A 17,728-nucleotide genomic window follows, 5' to 3' on the forward strand; every position below is an offset into this window, starting at 1 on the left:
GAGAACTGCCGGAAAAGAAATGCTGTAGATGTTTGCAAAAAAAAAAAAAAAAAAAAATTAAATTGCTGGGAAAATTCCCTTTGGTAACCTCTAAACTTTTCTTATTTAAATTAATTATTGGCTTGAAATTTTGTGGTGATTGTTTGATTTTAGTTATAGCAAAATTGTGAATGCATGCCTGATACACATACACAAATCAATCTGCACATAGTAAGGGCAATCACCCCAACAAGATAAGAGCCGGATTTCATCACCGGACTCTTGCCCAACTTAGGTGAACTCAATCTCACATAGTGTCACTTTAATTAAAATCAATTAGACATTGGCTCCTAGGGACATTCGAGCTCAATAGGACGAAGATCACCGAAAGTTGCACCAATTTTGCTCTGTGGCTTAGTTGATGTCTAGGCAAGCTTTGTCCCTATAAGGGAGACAGTTCATCTGTTCGAGGCAAGTGGGTTTTAAGTGGGACCTTTGCGAACGCATCGTGACCCCTCCACTTACCTGGGAGCTTACCTAGTCAACTCGGTTCATTAGACCGGATTGGAGGCTTAGGTGCCCTCTTCAAACAAGTTAGGAGCTGTCTAGTGATTTTAGGTCAAAGACTAGGATTGATATGCTTTTCTCTTTTATTGCATGCTTGATTGATCGAGTACTAGTGTATGCACGGTAGTCGTTCTAGAGTACAAAACCTATTACCTTTCGACCCTGAAATAGAACGAACCCTTAGGAACATTCGAGCTAAGATCAAAACATTAGGATCATCCCCACCTCTTAAGATGGCTGAAGAACAACCCAAACTCCTGAGGAAATACTTTACTCCCACTATTTACACTTCCCCATCTTGCATTCGATTACCTGAGGTAGCAGCTGTACAATATGAAATAAAGTCTAGTGTGATCCAAATGCTTCCATCTTTTTATGGGCTCACCAATGAAGATCCATATAAACACCTAGATGAATTTCTTGAGATTTGCACCACTGTCAAGATTCAAAACTTCACTGATGATGCTTTAAAACTTAGATTATTCCCCTTCTCCCTTAAAGATAGAGCTAAGCAATGGCTGAATTCTTTAGAGGCCAATTCGATTCATTCCTGGGGTCAAATGCAACAAGAATTTCTTAAAAAATACTTTCCCATAGGAAGAACGAACCAGTTTAGACGTGCCATTACAAGCTTCTCCTAAACCGAGGGAGAAGAATTTCATGAAACTTGGGAGAGATTTAGGGACCTAATCCGTAAATGCCCTCATCATCAAATACCTAAGTGGCAACTAGTGCAAAGTTTTTATGACGGATTGACAGAACGAAACCGTCAGATGATCGATGCTGCATGCGGGGGGACTTTCATGCTTCGAAATGAGCATGAAGCATGGCAACTATTTGAAAATCTTAATGAAAACTCCCTCCACCATGCTTCATGTTCTCGTCAAGCATCCCCGAATTTTTAAAGAAAAGGAGCCATTTGTGAAATAAGTCATTCTATGGACCTGTCTAGCAAGGTAGATGCATTGTCCCATAAGATTGACCAACTAATGATAGGAGGACATGTCGTTAGCTCTTCCCAAGCACAAGTGTGTGCTATCTGTTCTAGCCCATCGCATCCAATTCATGAGTGCCCCTCAGCACCCCAATATCCCGAACTCGTGCAAGAACACATCAATGCTGCTCAAACACAGCCCAGACCGGGTAATGACCCATTTTCCAATACATATAACCCGGGATGGCGAAATCATCCAAACTTTTCTTGGAAGCAGCAAGCTTCGAACACAGCCCAACCCTATTCCCAAAATTTTCAAAATTCTCAGAATTTTCAAACCCAACAAAATATTCATCCCTACCGTCCCTCAACTCAATTTCAACACATTCTTCCTCCACCCCAAAGAAACACAGCCTTTGAGGAGAAAGTGTTGAACGCCCTTCAAGGTTTGGAAACCATTACACTATTGGTGCACTCTCACACGCAATCAATCGCCAAGCTAGAATCCCAGATGGGGCAACTAGCTAATGCACTGAACAAGCGAGAGGAAGGAAAGCTTCCAAGCCAACCACTAAGTAATCCTAGGGGACAATACATGGCTCAAGAAAATCAATTAAATGAAATTCATCATGAACAAGCCAATGCTTTAACTACCCTAAGGAGTGGACGTATAATAGACAATAAGATTGGGGAGGACAACAATAAGAAAGGTGAAGAAGAGGATAGAAATGTGTCAAATGAAAATCTAAAACCTTCTTCTTCTTCTTCAGCTAGTCCATCTTCTGCCAAAACTCACATCCCAAAGGCCTCATTTCCTGAAGCTCTTACTTCACCCTCTCCATTTGGCAAAAAGGGAACTTCATTAGAAGAGATGATAGAGGTCTTCAAACAAGTTAAAATCAACCTCCCACTCCTTGATGCCATCAGACAAGTTCCCTCCTATGCCAAATTTCTCAAAGACCTTTGTACACAAAAGCAAAAATCTAGGACACATGTGTCTAAGAAGGTCTTCCTAACTGAGCAAGTGAGTTCTATTCTCCAACACAACACCCCTCCAAAATTCAAAGATCCTGGTGCTCCCACGATCTCCTGTGTCTTAGGAAATAATTTCATTGATCGAGCACTCTTAGATCTAGGGGCAAGTGTCAACCTTTTACCTTATTCAGTTTATGAGAAACTTGGTTTAGGTGAGTTAAAACCAACCTCGGTATCCCTTCAATTGGCTGATCGATCTGTAAAAACACCACGTGGGATAATTGAAGATGTTCTTGTCAAGGTAGACAAATTCTATTTTCCAGTAGATTTCATTGTCCTTGATATGGAATATGAGCCCAATCCTAATAAACAAATCCCCGTGATCTTTGGGCGGCCCTTTTTAGCAACAGCCAATGCATGCATCAATTGTAGAACAGGGGTAATGAACATATCATTTGGGAATATGAAGGTAAAATTAAATGTGTTCAATACGGCCGACCAACCCGCAAAGGAAATTGAGTGTTTTATGATAGACAAAATAGATGACCTCATAGAAGGAGATGCAAAAACTATCTCACTATGTCTGGCTGAAGACAATAAACTTAGCGCTTGTTGGGAGGTAACCCAATTCTCTTAGATTATTTCTTAACATTGAGGACAATGTTAGGTTTAGGTTTGGGGGTATTCATCTTGATTTTCATCCCCAAAAAAAAAAATAAAATAAAAATAAAAAAATAAAAAAATAAATAAATAAATAAATAAAAATAAAAAAATAATAAAAAATAGAAAATAATAATAAAAAAATAAAAAAATAAAAATAAAAATATTTTTTTAAAAAATGTGTTTATTTTCATTTTTTATAAAATAATAAAAAAAGTTATTAAAAAAAAGTTTTTGTTAAAAAAAAAATCCTAATTTATATACATTTATGCGAGAATGATAAACACACAAGGTATATAAAATCTAAAAAGCCCAATGACTAGTGGGAAGTAATACAAATTTAAGTTCTTTTTATTAAGTCTCTCTTAGGGAGTTGTAAGCTAATTAATACTTTGGAATTTCACTACACACTGGCCGACTCTTCTAAGGTCTAGGCTCGACATTATGTTGAGAGTATGGTAGCAACCTTGGACCCTGATGAATCATACTTATCTAATCCAAAAAAAAAAAACATCAATAAAAATGGATTTAGTCAGGAACATCGAAAAGGGCTACCTATTGTCAAAGATCAAGTGGGCTTGTGATGAGGACTCCGAGCATAAGTCCGTAGGGGAGTCTTGATGCCCGACACCTTATGCCAACTGGTGTGAGAGTTGTCGACTGATTGCTCGTTACACGGAGAAATCACCACAAGAGTAAAAGTGCACAATTTATATATCTTTCTTAAAAAAAAAAAAAAATGTTGTATTGACTGAAAAAGACAATAGTGTGAAAGCCGTCGTTGTAAAAATTCGAGTAAACTGGAATATTACAGATAAAGCCCGTGAGGTACTAAAGTAAACATCCACAACTCTCGAAATCCTGCAGATAAGATGATTTTGAATCAGTGAGTAGGTCTTTTCGACCAATCCTTGGAAACTACTAGTATTAACAATATTTTGGAGATCCGAACCCTTAGCTTGTGTACGGTCCAGATTTCACCGAGCACTCCAGTATAAATAAGTCTTACAACTCCCTAAATGGAAACTTAATGACTTTAACTTAGATTGCATACTAACCTAGAATTTGGGCTGACTTAGTAAATAAAACCGTGTGTGCTTTGAAATTCTTATCATTTATGTATCTTAGATAATAATAATAATAATAAAAGAGAGTTTTTGAAAATCTTAGCTAGTATGCATTTGGAATTCGATTTTCACTTCATAGATCAATCGATCTAATAAAAAAATAATAAAAAAATAAAAAATAAAAAAAATATAATAATAATAAATAATAATAAAAAAATAATTTATTGAAGTTTGTGGGTATCTTCACTGAAAACTGTCACGAGACTAAAACTCGTCCACTAGGGTAACCTAGGGGTTTAAAGCCATGTTGCATATGGTAAATGCAATCGCGATGCCTGCGAAAGTGAGTTAGAGTTTTTCTTTTCTAATTTTATTTTGCTCGAGGACTAGCAAAACATAGGTTTGGGGGTGTGATAAGTGCTGATTAATCTATAATTTAATATTCTTTTTCCAGCACTTATCAATGTTCTTAAATGGAAAACTACTTGTTTTACCATGAAATCGAATAATCATTGAAATAAATTTAAATTATGGTAAGTGATGAGAGCACAAAAGTGCGACCTACATATTACTAAAATTAGTGTTATTGTTAACCGATAATGATAAATTCACTGGATTAATATTATATTTAGGTTTAACATAGATTAGTATAAATTAGAGATAAAATGCACATTGAGTACAAATTTGACTTCAAATCGGATCCGAGTCGGGTTCGGGTCCGAATCGGGTCCATCTCTTTTGTGTTTCTGGAAAATAATTTTGGGCAAATCTAAATTGGCCATGTCATAACTATAAGGTGCTGGGTGACCCATGACTTGAAAGACTTGCAACTGACCTCTAGTCAGAATAGATGACCCGTGACGAACTTAGTCCGTCCGTCTACAAGCCAAATTTCATATCACATTATTTTATTCATATGACTAATTGGATGGAACTTGGTATCTCCGAGAGTCCAGACCTTCCTCCAAATCCAATTCCATTGCAGAAACGGGTACATGACCCATATTCAGTTCAACGAGGCGTGAACACAGCCTTCCCGTGATCCCGTTCTTCACGCACGCCACATTCCGTGCGATGACGAGAGACCCCAAGCCCATCCCGCAGCATCCCTGCTCCAATCTGTAATCCCGTGATCACGCCTCCTCCACGATTCCTCCCAGCTTCCAGCCGGATCAGCCTCCGACGCCGCGTCCGAGCTTCAACTTTCCAGCGATCTCCCAGCACCCGATCAAGCCGTGAAGCCCTCAGCCGTTCCGTGCATTCATTCTTCCCCCTTCCGGATCTGCAGCTCCTCCGCCTCCACGCGCGCCTCCTTCCTTCCACGATCGATCCCGTTACTGCAGCCTCCGCGTCCGGACAGCCCGCGACCCCACGTTCCGCCTCCAAGCCGGCACCGCATCCGTGAATGGCATCCTCCCGTGATCGGCTCCTCCCAGCGCCCGGATCCACGTCTCCTCCTCTTCCAAAGCTTTCGGATTAGCACTCCATCCTAGCTGCTCGTGAAGCGCCTCCTTCCTTCCGCAAGCGATCCATCCCACCATCCGTGCATTCCTCCCAACGATCAAGCCATGATCCTGTTTTCCGAGAAGAAGAAAATCAAGCGCCCATTGATCCCGCGACCGTTTTGATCCTTCGCCGGCTTCAAGGCTTTGGCAAGCTATATAAATGGGAGGACGGCAGAGGAGAGGGGGGGGGGCTCGATTCAACAGAAAAACAGGGGAGACCCCCTGTTTCAGTGAAAAGAAGAAGAAAGCCGAGAGGGAGATGAAGAAATAAAATAAAAAAAAAGAGAGAAGAGAGAGAGGCTGGGAGCGGAAGGGAGTGAAGAGCAATTTTTTATGAAGATGGGAGGACTTCCGGCCACCATGAGCAGCTAAGCCTCGGTTTAGGGGTTTGATGAAGCCATAGAGGAGTATTTGTTTCATTTTTATTGATTTGAGTTTGTATTGTAAGATGGTTGCATGATGAAGAATTTATCAATTGATCTTATGATTTATCCAATTTATGTGAATCATTTATCTTGCATAAAATATTTTACATAGATTGATCTATTTCATCGAATCCAACATCTGTGGTTTGGAGGAGATATTCATGTGACATCAATTTCATGTTTAATGACTTAATGATCAGATGCATCATGCTAGGTTAGACAGGTCATGCTTATCGTTAGAGTAGATGGTTTGTGCTAGACTTAGATGATTCATGCTGGTAATTAGTTATAATTTTCTTTCGTGATTGCTTTGGCTTGTAGTCGGGAGCAATCAAGTCTTACATACAACTCAATCATTGAAAAGCGTCACGGATATAAATCTATCGGTGGAATCTAGCCCTAAACACCTCTCTCCATAGATAATTCATACTACTACACCCATATTAATTCTTAGTTTTTAGCATTTACTCTAGCTTATCCCCTTTGAAGTAATTATTTAATTAGGAAAAATAACTTGTCTCCAATCCCTGTGGACCGACACCCGTAATCACTATCCTACAGGATACGTGCTATTGCGTAGTTTATTTTTGAAATTGAAATAACCGATCATGTAGCCTGTCACATAAACAACACATGTTATGTGGTAGGCTAACATTCATTTGTATCTAGGTCATAATTTGTGTTCAAGTATTATGGCATGTTAAATGCATAATTTTCTTTGCAGATGTTGGGTGTTATTTCTATCATAAAATCAGGAAACTTTACATTTTCTAATGTACTTCGATAAAATTTGTTCAAAGCAGATGGACCTGGTGGGAGAGATCGAGATGTAGGCTCATGTGTGGTGCATCCAAAGGAAAACCAGCTCAAAATTCAGTTTTTGTAAGGCTGGGGTCGACTCATGGAAAGCTGGGGTCGACCCATGAAGAGCTGGGGTTGACCCCAGTGAAGGAAGGGTCGACCCCAAGAAGTCACAGGGAGACGACAGAGAGTACTTCTCTGTCAGTCTCAGGTGGGGTCGACCCCTAACAGTCAGGAGTCAACCCCTGGGGTCGACCCCAATGAAAGAAGGGTCGACCCCAGGAGTAATAGGGAGACGACAGAGAGCTATTTTCTGTCGTCTCAGGAAGGGGTCGACCCCTAGTCTGTGAGGGATCGACCCCTAAAGTATTGGGGTCGACCCCTGATCTGCAGGGGTCGACTCCAACGCCGTGCCAGGCGTGCCATTCAGTCAATGACGAAAATTTTTGGTCTTTGACTGGTTTAGGAACTTCATGATTTATGTTCCTAAGGGACTAAGTCATTCTTGGGCTAGGTTTAGACTCAAGGAAAGAGAGCATGTAAGTCATGGACTTGGGTTGAGTGCTTTCTAATGTGGCTTAGGGGGAGATTGAGTTGGCTTGGGATTAGACTAAAATTGAGAGCCTATATAAAAGCTTGATGTAATCAGTTTTAGGGTTATCACTTGTATTATTTTCTGGAGAAATAAGAGCCGCCTGAAAACTTTCTTCCACGTTCTCTCTTCTCTTCCTCTTCTTCTCCACGAAAATCCTAGTTTGTGATTGTGATTCTCTATCTCTTCTTCTTTCTTTCCCCACGCGGCTTGACGCCCTAGGTTAGCGGATATCAGGAATCCACACGCTTCCGCACAGCGCCAACATTTGGTATCAGAGCAAGGTTTTGGCGTAGGAAAGAAGAAACGAAGGAAAGACATCAAGAAAAAAGCAGTCCGCTTATCTCCCTTCAAGGTGATTTTTCAAATCAGATTTGTGTTTATTTGTGATTGTGGTCTGGCCAACCATGAACAATAACATGAAGGTGGAGTTTGAGAAGTTTAATGGAAAGAAAAACTTCTCTATGTGGAAGGTCCGGGTGGAGGATCTCTTGGTGTAGAACTATCTGGATTCGGCCTTGGAGGACAGGCTGGAGGGTATGACAGATAAGGAATGGTTTTTTTTGGAGAAAAGGGCTTGCGCTGCCATCAGAGGATGCTTGGCAGATTCAGCCTTGTACAGCATCCTAGAGGAGAAGACACCCAAGGGATTATGGACAAAGTTGCATACCATGTATATAGGGAAGAATATGTGCAACAAATTGATGTTGAAGAAACAATTGTACAGCCTTTGGATGCATGAAGGTGGAGATATTGTTCTTCATATTCAGAGGTTTGACCAGATTTGCAATGACTTGCAGACCCTTGGGGTGAAGATGGAAGAGGAGGATAGATCTCTACTCTTGGTTTGCTCGCTGCCAAGTTCTTATGATCCTTTGGTTACTACTTTGTTGTATAGGAAGGAGACGCTGAATTATGAAAACATAATTTCTGTGCTAAGGTCCAATGAGCAAAGAGAAAGATTGACAAAGGATGGAGTTCCTCAGGAAAGTCTTACTGTCGGAGAGAGGCCTGGGAGAGGGAAGGAACGGAGCAAGCAAAGGGGACGATCAAAGTCCAAGAAAGGCAAGAAAGAGTTCAGATGCTACAAGTGCAATAAAGCAGGACACTTGAAGCGGATTGTCCGCTTTGGAAGAAGCTTCAAGGAGAGAAGAATGGCAAAGATTCAGTCAGTGTCGTGGCTGATCTCAAGGTGGAGGATGACCTTTTGGTAGTTTCGGATGATCACAGGAACAACACGGATATCTGGACAATGGATTCAGCCTGCTCTCATCACTACACACCAAATCGGTCTTGATTTGCTCCATACACCAAAATCGATGAGGGGAGTGTGACATTAGGAGATGATCATCCTTGCAAGGTGGCCGGCATTGGGACCATCAAGGTGAGGATGTCTAATGGGATGGTGCGGACTCTTACCAATGTAAAGCATGTCTTGGATCTGAAAAAGAATCTAGTGTCACTTGGCTACTTGGAGAAGAACGATTAAAGCTTTAGTTGCCGTTCCAGGAGTGGTATTTTGAATATATCCACAGGAGCCATAGTTGTGATGAAGGGGAGGAGGTTGGAGAATAATTTGTACACGATGAAAGGGTCCGTGGTGTGTAGGTGATCCGAAACAGTAGCAGTGGCATAGGGTCTGCAGGAAGCATATCGTTTGTGGCATTACTACATGGGCCACATGGGAGATCGTGGTATGAAGATGCTGAGCAAAGATGGACTGATATCAGATCTGGATGGAGGAGTTCTAGAGGTGTGTGAGCCTTGCCAGTTAGGGAAGCAACATAGGGTGAAGTTTTCTACCAGTACTACACGCAGCGGTGGTCCCCTGGAGCTAGTGCACACGGATATTTGGGGACCGGCCACGGTCACAGCCAGGAATGAGGCAAAATATTTTTTAACCCTTATTGATGACTTTTCAAGAAGAGTTTGGGTGTACTTCTTGAGGAAAAAGTCAGAGGTCTTCTCTAAGTTCAAAGCCTGGAGGGCAGAGGTAGAGAAAGAGAAGGAATGCTGTGTGAAGTGTGTACGGTCCGATAATGGTGGCGAATTCACAAGTAAGGAGTTTCTGAAATTTTGCGAAGATTGTCGGATCAAGAGGCAATTTTCAGTGAGGAAGACTCCTCAACAGAATGGTGTGGCCGAAAGGATGAACAGGACTCTCATGGAGAAAGCTAGATGTATGAGAATGCAGGCAGGGCTTCCCAAGGTGTTTTGGGTGGACACAGTAGACACAGCCTGCTACTTGGTGAATCGATCTCCTCATACAAAGCTAGATGAGAGGATTTCAGAGGAGCTATGGTCTGAAAAGAAGGTAGAGGTTGTCCATCTTAGAGTATTTGGGTGCACGGCATTTGTGCACATTGATCCCAATGAGCGGAGCAAGTTGGATGCCAAGTCACGAAAGATGGTGTTCATAGGATATCCGCGTGGAGTCAAGGGTTATCGGCTGTGGGATCCCTTGGAGAAGAAGACTACTATCAGTAGGGATGTGGTCTTTGATGAGAATTCAGTCCTAAAGATGCAAAGGGTGAAAGAAGAGCGGGGGGAGAACCAGCCGGATAGGGTTGGACAGCTAACTTTTTATTCAGTTTTACCTTTTGCAGGTGCACTAGAAAGACATGAAATTTAGGTGGAGCACCAGTCAGAGGTGCCTCCACATGTGGAGAGGAGCGAGATGCTAACTCGGAAACGAGATGTGCAAAGGGAGGAACAAGATCCCAGCAGAAGCATCGGAGTCGCACTGCACAAGCCTAAACGGATTATGAGGTAGCCGGAGAGGTATGGTTTTGGCGAAATCATGTCTTATGCATTGGTTGCTGTGAATGGAGACCCGGAGACCTATGAGGAGGCATTGGCATGCTAGGATAGCGATAGGTGGGTCCAAGCTATGGCAGAGGAGATGCAGTCTCTTCAGAAAAATCAAACTTGGCGGTTGGTGCAGTTGCCAAGTGGAAAGAAGCCTATTGGATGCAAGTGGGTGTTCCAATACAAGGAAGGACTTTCAAATAAAGAAGGCATCAGATACAAGGCCAGGTTAGTGGCTAAGGGATACTCCCAGAAGGAGGGCATTGATTATAATGAAGTATTCTCCCCAGTTGTTCGACATACTTCTATTCGGATGCTGTTGAGTATTGTTGCCATCCAGGATTTGGAGTTGGAGCAAATGGATGTTAAAACAGCCTTCCTCCATGGGAATTTGGAGGAGAAGATTTATATGGAGCAGCCAAAGGTGTTTGGTGAGCCAGGGTCAGAAGGAAAGGTCTGTTTGCTGCAGAGATCACTCTATAGGTTGAAGCAATCATGAAGGCAGTGGTACTTGCGGTTCGACACATATGTGAGGAGCATTGGCATGACCAGATGTGAGTATGACCCTTGTGTCTATGTGAAGACTCTTGAGGATGAGTCTAGATTATATCTACTCTTGTATGTAGATGACATGCTGATTGCTTGCAAGAGTAGAGGAATTGTGGAAGACTTAAAGGTAGCCTTATCTCGAAAATTTGAGATGAAGGATTTGGGTCCAGCCACGAAGATTCTAGGCATGGAGATTCTCAGGAATAGAACCAAGAAGGTGCTGCATTTATCTCAGGAAGGTTACATCAGAAAGGTATTGCGGAGATATGGCATGGATGGAGCAAAATCGGCGGCATTACAATAGCCGGTCATGTCAGTCTTTCGAAGATAATGTTACCACAGACTGAGGTGGAAGCTGAGGAGATGAAGAGCATTTCATATGCTTCAAGAGTTGGAAGTTTGATGTATGCCATGGTCTGTTGTAGACCAGATCTTGCACATGCAGTTAGCCAAGTCAGCGGTTCATGGCTAACCCTGGCAAAGAGCATTGGAGAGCACTGAAAGGTGTTTTCAGATACTTGGTGGGCACAGTTGGAGTTGGTATTTGCTATGGACAGGAAGGTAGCAAGGAGAAGAATTCCAACATGACCAAGGAGAACCAGAGCCGGATGATTGGTTTTGTGGATGCTGATTACGGAGGAGACATGGACACACGTCGTTCTACCACAGGTTATGTGTTTTGTTTGAACGGAGGTCCAGTGTCATGGAGATCAAGCGTGCAACCAATCACGGCATTGTCTACAACAGAAGCGTAGTATATTGGTATCACAGAAGCTGCCAAGGAAGCTCAATGATTGAAAGGATTGGCGTTGGAAATGGGATTTGCACAGGAGGCTGTCAGGGTGCATTATGATAGCCAGAGTGCATTATGTTTGGTTCAGAACTCGGTCTATCATGTGAGGACCAAACATATTGACATCAGGTACCACAGAATTAGAGAGTTGGTGGAAGAACGTGAAGTGGAGCTAGCCAAAGTTCATACGAAGGAGAACCTGGCAGATGCCCTGACCAAGACTCTTCCAAGGGATGGCTTCCTTAGGTGTGTGACGCTGATGGGATTGATGGACCAGGAGAAGCTTGCAAAGGCTTTGGAGCGCCAAGGTGGAGATTGTAGGCTCATGTGTGGCGCATCCAAAGAAAAATCAGCTCAAAATTCAGTTTCTGCAAGGCTGGGGTCGACTCATGGAAAGCTGGGGTCGACCCATGAAGAGCTGGGGTTGACCCCAGTGAAGGAAGGGTCGACCCCAAGAAGTCACAGGAAGACGACAGAGAGCACTTTTCTGTCGGTCTCAGGTGGGGTCGACCCCTAACAGTCAGGGGTCGACCCCTAACAGTCAGGGGTCGACCCCAGTGAAGGAAGGGTCGACCCCAGAAAGTCATAGGGAGACAACAGAGAGCTGTTTTCTGTCGTCTCAGGAAGGGGTCGACCCTAGTGAAGGAGGGGTCGACCCCTGTCTATTAGGGGTCGACCCCTGAAGTATTGGGGTCGACCTCTGATCTGCAGGGGTCGACTCCAACACCGTGCCAGGCGTGCCATTCAGTCAATGACAGAAATTTTTGGTCTTTGACTAGCTTAGGGACTTCATGATTATGTTCCTAAGGGTCTAAGTCATTCTTGGGCTAGGTTTAGACTCAAGGGGAGAGAGCATGTAAGTCATGGACTTGGGTTGAGTACTTTCTAATGTGGCTTAGGGGGAGATTGAGTTGGCTTGGGATTAGACTAAAATTGATAGCCTATATAAAGGCTTGATGTAATCAGTTTTAGGATTATCACTTGTATTATTTTCTGGAGAAATAAGAGCCGCCAGAAAACTTTCTCCCACGTTCTCTCTTCTCTTCCTCTTCTTCTCCACGAAAATTCTAGTTTGTGATTGTGATTCTCTATCTCTTCTTCCTTCTTTCCCCACGCGGCCTGACGCCCTAGGGGACGCCCTAGGTTAGCGGATATCAGGGAACCACATGCTTCTGCACAGCGCCAACACGAGAAATCGTGTAGTGGAGGGTAGGTAAGTGGCAAGGTGGTACTGCTCTACTTAGTCATTTTTTTTATAACTATTATAAGGGCAATTCTATTAAACAATAAAAAAATAACATTTACTCCTTCAAGTTACCCATCCAATCAGATACTATTGTAACGGAATAATCCATCAATTTATCCGTCCATCCAAACATCCAAATTCCATATTCCATGGAATAAATATTATTTCTCCAAACTCTAAATTTTATCTTGGAGCAAAGTGCTACCTTAGAATTGCACGGCACAAAACTCCCTCCCCTAATTCCTAAAGGTTTGATATTTAGGGAGGTTTAAAGTTCAAATCCTTGATGGCACGTAAGGTTAAAAATGGATCAAATTTAGATTGGGCATTAATTTATTCATATCTATATTCATACTTTATAAATTGTATTTATATTTATTTTAAACCAAAATAGATATAAATTGCATACTACTCCGAGTATAAATTGGATTCGTGACTAAAATTTGATACGAATAATATATCTAACAAACGATAAATGATCATATTACATTATATAATTGGAACACATTGGCAGTTTTCAAGAGTAAGATAATGGGAATTATCTTACATGAAGAATTTATATATTAAAAAAAAAACGATCATAAAAATATATAACCATCCATGTCGATAATAAACAAGCTCGTATGTATAGTTTAAACAATTTTTAAACTAATGTTAAATATTTGGATATTTGAACCTAAAAAGGCATATTGTATATCTAAATCCCAAAAAGATGCAAATCCGAAATGCAGAAAAACCAACTATTCGAATATCCAAATCTGACTCCGGAAACATAATTAAAATCTGCATCTATATTCATATTCAAAAAATTCATATTTTTATATTCGAAGCCAATAGGATAGTGATTTTTATATTAACTAAACCGCACTATTAGATTCAGTAACATGTTATTATTTGACTACTCAAAAGAGATTCATACAAATTAAAGGTTACTTTGAAGACACCAATGAATGACTTGGCATGCATCGTGGATTAATTTTGAAGTTCAATTGTGAGACTCGTAAGGGCGTATATGTCGAAAAAAATTTGGGTACTTATACAAGACCAAGAAATTCAAAAAATATCTTTTAGCTATCTTTTTTGGATAAGATCGTAGATTGTTACGAATAGTATCAAAGCAAACTCGGTTGGACGGATTAATTTTTTACACTAGATCATGTACACTGCACTAATTTCCATGCGGTGAACAGGTTGTGAAGGGCAAAGTCTTATTTTTTCTTGGGTAAAAGTGGCTTTTCATATAACTCTTAAGTGAGTACAGCCAAGTACATCAATAGAAAGAAAATAAAACAAATTATAAGGGACATCAGGATCCCTAATCCAGATAACTTCTCCAGAATGCATGCCGAGTCATGAAGGAGGCAACTCAATCGGCAGCTCTGTTCGCCTTCCGATACACATGTGCTGCATGAAAATAATCTATCTCCCTAATCAGTCTGCAAGTCTCCCGAATTAGCGGGTGGCCACCTCCAAATCTATCCACTCCTGATATCTAGTCAATCACCGTAGAGGAATTACCCTCAAGGTATACCCCATCTGCACCATATACTCTCCTCTCAGGTTGCCCGCAGCTCCACCTCAATGGCGGTCAAACCAGAGGTGCGTCGGCCTCCCGTCACAATCAGCCTACCCTGGTAAGCTCTGATCAGAAATCCTACTCCTCTATAAACTCCATCCGCCGATCTACCGCCACTGAAATTAACTTTGAGATTACCAAAGGATCGGGGCACTCAGAAAAAAAAAGGGCAAATCTGAATGCTGTGACAGCGAAACGGGTACCCCAGATGTCCTTGGCCATTTTAGAGGATCTCGACGCGGTTGCCGTGGTGATCTCTATAGAATTCCGAAAATCTCTATCCACCACCGTCCTTGGAGCCGACCCACTGCCCTCAAAGAGGTGCGCATTTTTGTCCAACTATACGTGATAGGCTAGGTATGCCCTCATGATCTCCTCCTCGACAGTGCTAGGTCTCCTCATAGAATTTTGTATATGATGCAATAGGTCCTCCACTGACTGCAATGTATGTGGTTGAGGAACAGACGACCTCTCCCAAATATGTACTGCCCTGGGATAGCTGAGGATAACATGAGTAATAATCTCCTCAATGCCCGGTCAAGCCTCATATAATGGAGTGGTCTGGATACCTCACCTTGCTAACAGCTCCTTGGTCACCTTCCATAAGAATGAGGGCAAAGTCTTGGTGGTACGTTCGGGTCGTGTATCGTTGTCACATGGTGTATTCTTTCTCCGGTCCCACTGAGCCGCCCTCTCGATGGCTAGAAGCCAGAGCTAGCATTTCTGTCAATTTCGCTGCAGCATTCGTCTCTCTGTCAGTGCCTACTGTTTGATTCCGGTTCTCCTGCCTCTGTCTCGCGGAAGAGACTCGGAATGCAAAACTTGGAGAAAGATCAAGTAGTCCTCATCATGCAGTCCCCGGATCTCGCCGATCCCCAACCCTTCTCCGGCGAGAAACCAACCCCAAACCATAATTCGAATCCGAACTCCGCCACCGCCGCCGCGGTCCCTCCGTCGAAGCCCTCCCGGCCAACCCTCAACCGCCTCGCGGTCTCGAAGCCCAAATCCCGCTTCGTGGAACTCAACTACCCTCCCCTTCTGAAGCCCGAGCACCAGCCCCTGTCCGAGATCCCCAAAAGATCCGACGACACGGACTCCGACTCCGACGATCAAGAAGAAGACGAGGAGGAGGAAGAGGAGGAGCAGCCCATCTCCGACAAATTTCTCCCGAAGAGCGGCCGGTGGTGGTTCGGGTGGCAGGCCCTGCTCGAGTGGTCCGCCTTCGTCGCCATCACCGCCTGCCTCGTCTCCAGCCTCACCCTCCCCTCCCTCAAGCTTCATACGCTCTGGGGTCTGAAACAGTGGAAGTGGTGCCTGATGGGCCTGGTGGTGCTGTGCGGCCGCCTCGTCTCCGGGTGGCTGGTGTGGGCCCTGGTGTTCGTCATCGAGCGCTACTTCCTCCTCCAAGAGAAGGTGCTCTACTTCGTGTACGGCCTTCGGAAGAGCGTCCGCAGCTGCGTCTGGCTGGCCCTCGTCGTCCTCTCCTGGTACCTCGTCTTCGACCCCAAGGTGGACACCTCCCCCATCCTCTACCGCTTCTCCCGCGCCCTCGTCGCCTTCCTCGTCGCCGCCACCATCTGGCTCCTCAAGATCCTCCTCGTCAAGGTCCTCGCCTCCTCCTTCCACGTCGCCACCTTCTTCGACCGCATGAAGGAGAGCGTCTTCCACCAATACATCCTCGAGAGCCTCTCCGGGCCACCCCTTGAAGAAGATAATGTTGACACCACCAGTCGCACTAAAGAGGAGGAGAATGAGAAGAAGAGGAAGAAGAAGCTGAAGCGGCGATCGCCGGTGGCTGGGATGATCATGGGGCGGTCGAAGACGATGCCGGCGAGGATGGGGGGGTCGTCGCGGAGGATAGACATGAAGAAGCTCCGGGATCTGAGCCGGGCGGCGGCGAACGGGCGCAGCGTGAGGCGGCTGGTGAGTCACATCATGAAGACGGGGCTCTCCTTGTCGACGCTCTCGAGGACGGTGGACCGGACGGTGGACCGCTTCGGGGAGACGGACGCGGACTCGGAGATCACCAGCGAGCGGGAGGCCCGCGTCTCGGCCGAGCGCATCTTCAAGAACGTCGCCAAGCCCCACCACAAGTACGTCCCCACCTGCTCTTGATTGGTTGCACGCTACGAGCTACTACGCCTTATGATAATACTAGTTAATATAATATACTAACTCGTAACTAATATAATACTTGCTAGTTTTAGTACTATATCATCTTCACTTTATCCTTGGAACCCCCCAATTTTAACAGGGCACAAAATGGATACGAAACTCTGCTGTTGAGGATTATTTAGAGACGGTAATTTATGATTCCATCCGTTAACTTGGTTTATAAATAATGATTTTAAATAAATTTAGGTTGGACATAAATAGATTTAGATTATAGATGGATCAATTTATATAAATTTGTTTATTTAGATTTGACCTATTTGATATTATTTTTTTTGCTAAAATAGATAATTTATAAATTTTTGGTATATATATATATTTAATAAAATTAAAAAATAATAAGCCTGAGTACTATAAGCAGCTCTCTTTTTTCAACCGAGGGCGTGCCTCTGGCTGACCTATTTAATAGTTGGCTCGGACTATTATCATACTGTACCAATATAATGCCGTGCGACGGCGCACGGCGAGTGGTCAACCGTCGCCTGCCACGTATGCGATGGGAGTCAGGACTGGAGGGCGACCGTGCCCGGTGATATTCTCACCCTGGTAGAGTGAGTCTGGGTCTGGGTTGATATAAAAAAGTGATAAATGGGTCTTATTTGGACGTATCGATTATCAAATGGTTTTCAGAAAGTTTTTTTCTGGTAAGACAATGACTTGGCGACATGGTAATAATGTAAACCAGAGCAGCATGTCCCTCTCTTCTCATTCATGGCCAACCAAACGGCTTGAATATAATAAATCGTTTGCACCAAAATCCTAACATCAAAATTAATTGTATAAGTAGCTGCTCTGAAACAAAATATAATAAAAAAATATTTAATTTTATATATAAATAATGAGATATAACCAAAAAAAAACTCAGCCAACTATCATCTATCTTTATTTTTATATTTATCATTATATCGATCATTATTTTTTTTTTAACTTTAGTTGCTTTATTTTACTCCCGTTTATTTGTAACTATTAGCATAGAATCATGCTAACAGCTACATGCTACCTCCTCCTTACAGTAGTAAAAGCTCTTAAAGATTAAAACACTAAGAACCGCACTATCAACTCTTCATCCTATCTTTCTT

General features: G+C 43.0%; 1 protein-coding gene and 1 non-coding gene across 2 annotated transcripts in view; one reads left to right on the forward strand and one right to left on the reverse strand.

The window, feature by feature from the left end:
- Positions 1-1,155: 1,155 nt before the first annotated feature.
- LOC120110037 (small nucleolar RNA R71) lies at positions 1,156-1,261 on the reverse strand. Its single transcript, XR_005510815.3, has one exon. It is a non-coding gene; the product is annotated as a small nucleolar RNA R71 (small nucleolar RNA).
- Positions 1,262-14,085: 12,824 nt separating this feature from the next.
- Positions 14,086-17,728, forward strand: part of LOC103708329 (mechanosensitive ion channel protein 10-like) — an 11,257-nt gene continuing 7,614 nt past the window's right edge. The window contains exon 1 of the mRNA XM_008793209.6: positions 14,086-16,570. Coding sequence (XP_008791431.4) covers positions 15,291-16,570 — 1,280 coding nt within the window. The 5' untranslated portion in view covers positions 14,086-15,290. The remainder of the gene's footprint in view (positions 16,571-17,728) is intronic.

The sequence above is a fragment of the Phoenix dactylifera genome, chromosome 10 (genome assembly GCF_051530095.1).
Source record: "Phoenix dactylifera cultivar Ajwa chromosome 10, Ajwa_hap1_PhDact_Kaust_v1.1, whole genome shotgun sequence".
NCBI classification, from domain to species: Eukaryota; Viridiplantae; Streptophyta; class Magnoliopsida; order Arecales; family Arecaceae; genus Phoenix; species Phoenix dactylifera.